Genomic DNA, 8431 nt, shown 5'->3' on the forward strand with positions numbered 1-8431 from the left:
GAAAATATAGTTTAATGCGAATTATTATGGCGGCTGAAGATTTTGGATTGTTAAGCAAAAGCGGAAGTTAGCGGGTGGTCACTCTCTCTGTCTCCTGCTGCTCTCCGGTTAGCCAATAGCAGTCCAGCACAGGAGGAAGCGGTCCGAGTGTTGAAGAGGACGGACGCTGGCAGGGAGCTCAACCCTCTGAGCGGACCTGCTTCATTTTACATCACTTCAGTACAGTACAATATGAGAGGGCAGGCATTCAAAGTGGTAAATAATAACCATATTTCTAATTCACTTTCAGGTCGCGTTACAAATACCTGAGGGCAAATAGCTAGAGGACCAACAGCTACCCGCGAATTAAATCAGTTAACAGCTAGCGGTGCTAGCCGCGCATGTTAGCAGCCGTCACTTTGGTGTCAAGCATCTTAACGTGTGATTTTCAGTGTCACGGACTCGCAACTCTGGTTCATTTGACGTTGAAGCAAATACATTTTAGGGCTTGCTAAGCTTTGTTGTTTAATTTCCATTTTAAGCTTTAACTCATAAGTGACAATGTCATAATCATGAGAGGTCTTTATGAAAGTGAGCAGTTTTTTGTTTGTTTTTTTTTTACATAGTGTGTCCGTTGTCGTGACGGGACAGTGTTGAGAGCCCTGCTGTTCAGTGTGTGTTTAATGTGCCAGGGCTCAGGTCCCTGACATCACTGCTATCTCTTCATTAATTTGTCAGCTGTGGAGACATTTTGTCCCCCAAATGCAGACTGTGAATAAACACAACAAAGTGTATCTGCTGGTCATATTGGCCTTGATCTCGACCCATTCCCCCTCCCCCCTTTTCCAACACACACCCAGACACTCATGTTTTCAGGCTGTTACACAAACACAAGATGTGGGCTTAATCTCATGAAGCCAGCCCGGCTGTCATTGACTGAAGGCTAGTAAGTTGTAGCTCAATTGGTAAGCAATAACCATTGAAAATTCAAAAATGCAACCAAATCCAAGGACTTGAACCTTCTCCCTGCTTTGTGTCATTGTAAACTGTTTGTCTTTGGGTTTTAGACTGTTGAAAAGCAACATGAAGGCACTGTGAACCTTGCACTTTGGAGAAGTGTTATTGACCAGGTAATCAGGAATATATTTACCAGATGAATTTACTATGGAAATAGTTGCAAGTCAGTGATGGAAACTGTTACATCAGCACAAAAAAATCCATGTGATTTTGCAGGCATATGAAATTAGAAGACAGAAAGAAGAACCCTGGAAGTGTGAACTATGTGATTGGACTTCATTTCCAACAGCCCTCTAAAAGGGAGCATTTCTTTTAATGAACAAAAATGATCTAAACACTAAAAATTAAACTTGCTGCAAACAGATCTCTGAAGGAAATGGAGGAAAAACATAAAAAAGGAACACATGGCAGGATGAGGGAAAACACAGGAGACAAAGGCGAGTTTGAACTTCATTCCTCAGCTCCAAAACCAAACTGAAACAGGAACAAACGTGTACCAGAGAGCCGAGGAACGTAACACCCCCCCCCCAGGTCACAGCCCTGCTGGGTGAGAGGCATAGCCACTAGTGTCCACCCCACATAAAAAGTTTTATTGCTGCCTGCTTATTGTATTACAGGTGCCTGACTTTCATGGATAAACTGTTGTTGGCTTTATGCTGCAAGCACACTTTGTACCCTCACTCTTCTTCTCTGAGCTGTACTGATACCACACAACTGTTGCACCACTCTTGACTGGTAACACTTCTACTTTAACTGCTGTGCATTAGTGTTTTCTTATGTTTTCTTTAGTTCAGCTTGTGTTTCCATCCCATGGCTTTGCTCCAGGGATACCCACATCTTGGCTCCACCATCCAAGCAACCAGATTCTTCAGTACGCACAGGTACTACTTAAAAGCAAGGCTTTAATCTCAGTTTAATTACTGTTGCTGTGTTGATGGATGAAGCTGGTTTTCTCCCTCTAGGGAAGGTAAGCGCAGAGGGTTGTTGTGGAAGGCACTAATTGGGATCTCTGTTGGCATACCTGGAGTGCTGGGTCTACATTATGCAGTGTCAGAGCCAAGAGAGAGGAGGAAGATGAGGATTTTGACTGAAGGACTGGGCCGTTTCTGCAGGTTTGTCTATACTTTTATGCATGCTTAGAATTTCTGAACTCCACATTTAATTCACCCAATTGTGAAATTGTTTGCAACTTTGAGTGTTTATCAATTTAAATTACTCATCACCAAAATTGAGTTCTATGAAAAATATCTAATATATTTACAGTTGTGTTTTACGACATCATCATCCAGTACCTGTTAAAACGGCAGCATCCACATGTTGGTGTTACAGCTGCTGATAAATACATTATTAAATGGGGGCAGTTGAGCCTAATAAATGTCTGCATTGTCACCTTCAGTGACTACTGATCCAACTGAAATTGCCTCAACAGACTTCTAATTTTATGAATCAATAACATTCCTGCTATGTTGAAATCTCTGTGAGCTCCTTCTGTGTCCTCAGATCGCTCTCTGTGGGAGTCCTTATTTCTGCAGATTACTGGTGGACCACCAACATGACTCTTCGTGGTGTTGATGAGGTAGGTGCTATATATAAAAAAAAAAAAAAACAACTCAAAAATATAAATATAAAAATAACTCAAGTTGGGTTTGATCAGTATACGCTATACATTTTATTCCAACCCTCATTTCACTGCACTGTGCATTGTACCTTGGCATATGAAAAAAAACTTTGAACTGGGCAGTACCGCAACATAGTGGCTAGCATTATTGCCTCACAAGGTTGTGGGTTCAGTTCCCAGGCCTGGGGCCTTTCTGTGTGGAGTTTGCATGTTCTGCCAATGCCTGCGAGGGATTTACTGATTTAATAAAATAAATAAAAATGTGAAAGTGTGCAGTGAATCCCTCTGACATAGATTTCTATAATAGTGCCTGATGCCTGATTCACACTACAAAGTGGCAAGAGAATTGTCTCTGAAAAATCACTAGGTAACAAGTTTGCATTTACATTGATCCTAATATGCTTTGGGCACAAGTCAGACATGTAGCATCAAGATAGTGCAGATAGTACTTCCACTCTGCCAGGTCTGCCTCTGCCTTAAGCTGCATGATTAGCTATATAATTTGCCAATGAGTATCTTGCTTACTTAATTTCCTCTTGCTGCTTGCTGCCACTCTGCCTCCTATCAATATCCCTCCTCTTCTGGTTAGGCTTCCCACAGCGAGTATGAGTGGTTGTTTGTCTCTGTCTGTCCCTGAGATGGACTCGTGACCTGGCCAGGGTGTGCCCACTCCCAGTGTGAGCTGGGATTGGCTCCAGCATTCCCCATGACCTGGAGACGGATAAGCAGTAGAAGATCAATGAATGAACTTTGAGACATGCTATTGCTATGCTATTTTAGTGGCAGCCTCGTCTGTGTACAGTTAACTAAGAGGGAAGACTGGCTAATCATAAATCCTGAACTAATAAGACTTAACCCAAATTAGTTAATAGATTGACTAACACTCTCTGATTCCAGCCTCTGAAATATGGGGATATCTCTGTTTGAACTGTCAAAATAAAATATACTAACCTTCCATTTTTGTGCCAGATTTTGACACTCTCTGCTGTTTCAGATTATCTATCACTTTTTAAAACTTGTGGGCGAACGTGTCTTATGTCTGTCCTCCCCTGCTAGAGCAGCCCATCTTACTTGGCTGAGATTTCAGCCTGCCACCAGAGGGCAGCAGATGGCATGGTGGAGGGCGCAATCAGGAATGGAGGCATTTACATCAAACTTGGCCAAGGTCTTTGTTCATTCAACCACCTCCTGCCTCCGGAATACATCCACACCCTGCAAATACTTGAAGACAAGGCCTTGAACAGGAGGTACAAAGAGGTGAGAAGTGTACCACAAACAATAGCTCAGAGCGCTGCGAAGAGGGCAGCTTGGAGATTCTCAGGATTCTGTTTGTGCCTGTAAAAGGTGGACACCCTCTTCCAAGAAGATTTCAACAAAACCCCAGAGCAGCTTTTTAAAACATTTGATTATGAGCCCATAGCTGCTGCTAGCTTGGCACAGGTTCACAAGGCCGAGCTGTTGGATGGGACCCCAGTTGCTGTGAAGGTGAGTCTGGGGTCTGAGAGCACAGTTCACATTCTCTTCCTTTCTTTCTATTTCTATGGACTCTTTAGATTGATCCTTCAAAAACCTGCTTTTGTAAAATTCTGTTCCACAGGTTCAGTACATCGACCTCAGGGATCGGTTTGATGGTGACATCAGAGCTCTGGAAATCTTGCTGGATATTGTCAAGTTCATGCACCCCAGTTTTGGATTCCGCTGGGTTCTTAAGGTCAGGAGGCCGGGGTATTTGTTTTTGACACTGTCCATGCCAAGATTTTTCATCTTGTATTGATACCAGGTAAATTGCTGCAGGACTTAAAGGAGACATTGGCTCAAGAACTGGACTTTGAGAACGAGGCCAGGAATTCTGAGAGGTGTGCACAAGAGCTGAAATATTTCAAATTTGTGGTTGTGCCTAAAGTCTTCTGGGAGCAAACTAGTAAGGTGAGGTTGTTGGCTGTGGCAGAGGCATTACTAAACTGAGCTCAAAATGTCTCCCCTCAGTGTTTTCATTTCTTTCTCTTTCAAAGAGGGTGCTGACAGCAGAGTTTTGCAGCGGTTGCAAAATCAACAATATCGAAGGCATTAAAAGTCAAGGATTAAGTTTGAGAGATGTGAGTTGATTCACTTCACAAAGAGATGACTCAAAAGAATAAAACATTGTCAGAAAAACAATTTCTGCAATACCTCAGTAAATGTTTTCTTTTCAGGTCGCAGATAAACTAATTAAAACATTTGCTGAGCAAATATTCTACACTGGTTTCATCCATGCAGATCCTCACCCAGGAAATGGTGAGTACATCAGTGTGTTTGTGTGTATCTGACAGTATCCAGACAGATTCAGCATCAGTTCAAATGATACCTTTTTATTTCAGTTGGCATCAAGCATTAACTAGAAGTCCATCAGGTCTCAGGCCAACCCCTGTGCACTGGACACAAAGTCTAACTTGACTGCAAAGTCTTTGCTTTCTGTCTGGAGATATGTGGGAGGATAAATATCAACAAGTCATGTTACCAGAACTCATGTGAAAAGCCGGAGAGGGGAAATACTCAGTCAAATGCTACATACATATTTAAAGTAAAAATCCTCCAGCATCATAGTAAATAACAGCTTCACATCCACAGTGGCTTGTGATATTTCAAGTAGACATTATGTATTTTTACTGAAGAAGTAGCTTTGTGTTTAAACTTTATTACGTACTACTCACTACTGATCTCTTATAAGAAAGTGTAACCAAATACCTACATTTAGAAGATCTTTATTTAAAATCTTTGTTTTATGTCTTAAACAGTGAGCAAATATGATCTGATATTATGCTGTGCTGGTAATAGATTCAATAGAGGTTATGTCCCTGTCAAAGTACTGAAATTACAGTGACACTCCATGTAATATTTGTGTTTATGCAAGCAACCTATGTGTAAATGTTCCAACAACCATTCTTGAGGTCAGTTCCTCATCTTCAGGATCATAATGAGGTCTCTGTGTTGGTCAGTTCTAGTGAGACCTGGTCCTGATAAAAAGGCAGAGTTGGTGCTCTTGGACCACGGACTGTATGAATACCTCAGCCAACAGTAAGAGTTCAATGAGTCAGTGTTGTAAACTCTTCTGTGTAATTTTGTTGACTCAAATCTTAGCTTTGACCTTTGACCTTTGACCTTTGACCTATAGTGACAGAGTGGCTCTTTGTAAACTGTGGAGGTCCATAGTCCTACGAGATGAGGCAGCAATGGAGAAGTACTCTAAAGCACTTGGGGTCAAAGGTGAGGAAAGATCGCATCATGCCTCAGTTATGTCAGTAGATGTTTTATATTCCCCTGAAAATTACAACGATGATTTTTCAGCATCCTCTCAATTAGATTACATTGATCTTCAAATCTACTTTATTGCAGTAACAATTTATTCCTGATCTGATTTCCCGCGTAGAGTATTTCCTCTTCTGTGAGATGCTGCTGCAGCGACCTATCAACATGCGGGAGCTGGGTCTGTCCAACATTCTGAGCAGAGAGGAGACCACCTACATGCGTGACATGGCTGTGCATCACTTCGACAGCATCATGCAGGTGCTTAAGTCGATGCCCCGGCCCATGCTGCTGGTGTTCAGGAACATCAACACAGTGCGAAGCATCAACATCACCCTGGGAGCACCAGTGGACCGCTACTTTGTTATGGCTAAGAGGTATGATGAAACAGTTACACAACCAATAAACAAGAAAGAGGGCAGTTGCCATTCAGTGGACAGTCTCCTGAGTAAATATTGACACTGACTATCAGTGGGAGGAAGAATGAACACACTAGTTTAATTTAGTGCCAAGGGCTTTAGCTCAGAGGCACTCAGAGGCACTCTGTGCAAAGCACGAGGCACTACTTAATCTTCTCCATACTTATTATTATTCCGTCACATTTTCGGCAAATAATGCGGGTCGTACCGCTGGTTGAAGCCCAACAATATATATATATATATCAAAACGTGTGGCTTGATCGGGAATAGTGTGCTAAGTTCTGGCGAGTAGATTTTCCGATTCTTCCCAAAGTTATTCCCAAAAAAACAGCCGAAATCTTCCATAGGGAATGAATGGGAGCCGACGAAAAATTGCCACAAAATTTCACCTATTTTCTCAGTCGCCTAGCTCTGTCATTCCTGCACGTAGAAATGTCATTCAAACTTTAAAACGGAGGAAATCATGTGCTGTTCCCAGCAACCCATTTTCTCCTAAACAGGACTTTTCAAACTACGAGCCCTCAAAGGAGCAGTCCGAATCACTTTTTCCCCAAAGTGGAGCCACTCATTAACTAGAGTGAGAGTGAAAAAGTAACCATCATTTTCATTTTTAACTCGTGCTCACGGCCAAACCGTACAAAGGAGACAAATAATTTTTTGGCAAAATGTAGACACGGGTCTTGGGATTCATAAAATGTAATTTTCAGAGCTCAGCTCCTCACCAAATTTAAACTGGAGGGCTCAGAGCGGACAGATACAAAATATACAGACGCACTCACACATATACACAGACACACACAGAGACAGATATAGAGACGCACTCACACACATACACAGACACACACAGAGACAGATATACAGACACAGTCACACATATACAAGACACAAACAGGGACAAATATACAGACGTACTCACACATATACACAGACACAGATATACAGATGCACGCACACATATACACAGACACACACAGAGTAAGATATAGACATGCACTCACAAATATACACAGACACAATCAGGGACAAATATAAAGACGCCATCACACATATACAGAGACAAATATACAGACGTACTCACACAGAGACATATACAGACGCACTCACACATATACACAGACACACACAGAGACAAATATACAGACGCACTCACACATACACAGACACACACAGAGACAGATATATATCTGTCAGATATAGACAGATATAGAACATGGGTTGCTTGTCTGGGCGACGGACCCGTGGCACTTCAAAATTTCCCTGGAATTTTCTAGTTACTAGTTTTAACTCTCCTGCTCAGTTATGCACGCAGTTTCATCCATGAGGTTCCACGTATATTGTTTCCCAGTGCGGTTCGAGGCTGGGGGAAGATTCAGGCAGAGACGGCTGGGATGCTGCCGAGGCTCTGGGTCTTCCGGTGGGTGAGGACGATATGGGAGAGTCTTAAGTTTGAGCTGGCTTTAAGGTAAGCATTTATTTGTGTCCATGGGTCAGTAAGTTTTATTGTAATATTTCTATTTTTGTGCCTGAGCCAACACAAGTTAACCGTGTGACTCCTCAGATCGGAGATGGCGGTGATGAGTGTGACGCGTTCCCTCCTGAGCCTGCTGTCATACTTCGGTCTCTTTTCTCTGGATGCTGACATGTATGAGTACCTGAGGTAGTGCACATCTGCAGAGGCCGGGAGCAAGGGCCACAAACACAGAGCCATTACTCACTGCAGCGTGCTGCTTGAACATTTCATGCAAATCTCATGCTCAGACTGTCACATGTGACACCGTGTTGTCAACACGAACGAGGATCAGAGCCATAAAACACCAAATCTGCTCCAGACTACACATACAGAGGCAAAAGTGTAAAAACTTAAAAACCTACGATAGCGTTTTAATTAGATTGAAGAAAATACACTTTAAGTATTTATACCATTTAGTTTCTTTTAGTTTTATCTCAGTGAAGTTAATCATTTTAAATACAAATTTGTGATATTTAAAAGTGCAATTTGTTTCAAAGAAACTCAAACATTTACCTACTTGTTCTCTGCATTCTGTATAATACTGGCAATTCATTAAACAGAGTCTCTGTGCTCCATTCAATCCAAAAACAAGATGAAAACATGTCT

The 8431-nt window shown here is 42.0% G+C and overlaps 1 protein-coding gene across 10 annotated transcripts; it reads left to right on the forward strand.

Annotated features, from left to right (window-relative positions):
* The first annotated feature begins 144 nt into the window (after nt 1-144).
* adck5 (aarF domain containing kinase 5) lies at nt 145-8148 on the forward strand. 10 transcript variants are annotated; one of them, XM_029513497.1, is made up of 16 exons: nt 156-255; nt 840-925; nt 1047-1877; nt 1959-2108; nt 2497-2572; nt 3671-3871; nt 3959-4099; nt 4212-4325; nt 4409-4540; nt 4627-4710; nt 4807-4888; nt 5590-5668; nt 5766-5857; nt 6021-6273; nt 7613-7777; nt 7874-8148. In XM_029513497.1, the coding sequence occupies exons 3-16, from the start codon at nt 1807-1809 to the stop codon at nt 7974-7976; spliced, it is 1743 nt and encodes a 580-aa protein (XP_029369357.1). In that variant the 5' UTR covers nt 156-255; nt 840-925; nt 1047-1806; the 3' UTR covers nt 7977-8148. The 10 variants fall into 10 exon arrangements, with proteins under 10 accessions (XP_029369354.1, XP_029369357.1, XP_029369361.1 ...); XM_029513494.1 differs by lacking the exon at nt 840-925 and having other exon boundaries at nt 145-255; nt 1822-1877; XM_029513501.1 differs by having other exon boundaries at nt 161-1731; nt 1822-1877.
* The last annotated feature ends 283 nt before the right edge of the window (nt 8149-8431 follow it).

The sequence above is a fragment of the Echeneis naucrates genome, chromosome 11 (genome assembly GCF_900963305.1).
Source record: "Echeneis naucrates chromosome 11, fEcheNa1.1, whole genome shotgun sequence".
In the NCBI taxonomy this organism is placed as follows: domain Eukaryota; kingdom Metazoa; phylum Chordata; class Actinopteri; order Carangiformes; family Echeneidae; genus Echeneis; species Echeneis naucrates.

What these genes read in the sequence shown, in the direction of transcription:
- adck5 (XM_029513493.1), top strand. Translation starts at nt 232, where the DNA reads ATGAGAGGGCAGGCATTCAAAGTG. An exon ending in GGACCCCAGTTGCTGTGAAG is followed by an intron (nt 4,100 to 4,211) that starts GTGAGTCTGGGG and finishes TCTGTTCCACAG; the next exon opens with GTTCAGTACATCGACCTCAG. An exon ending in AGATCCTCACCCAGGAAATG is followed by an intron (nt 4,889 to 5,589) that starts GTGAGTACATCA and finishes TGTGTTGGTCAG; the next exon opens with TTCTAGTGAGACCTGGTCCT.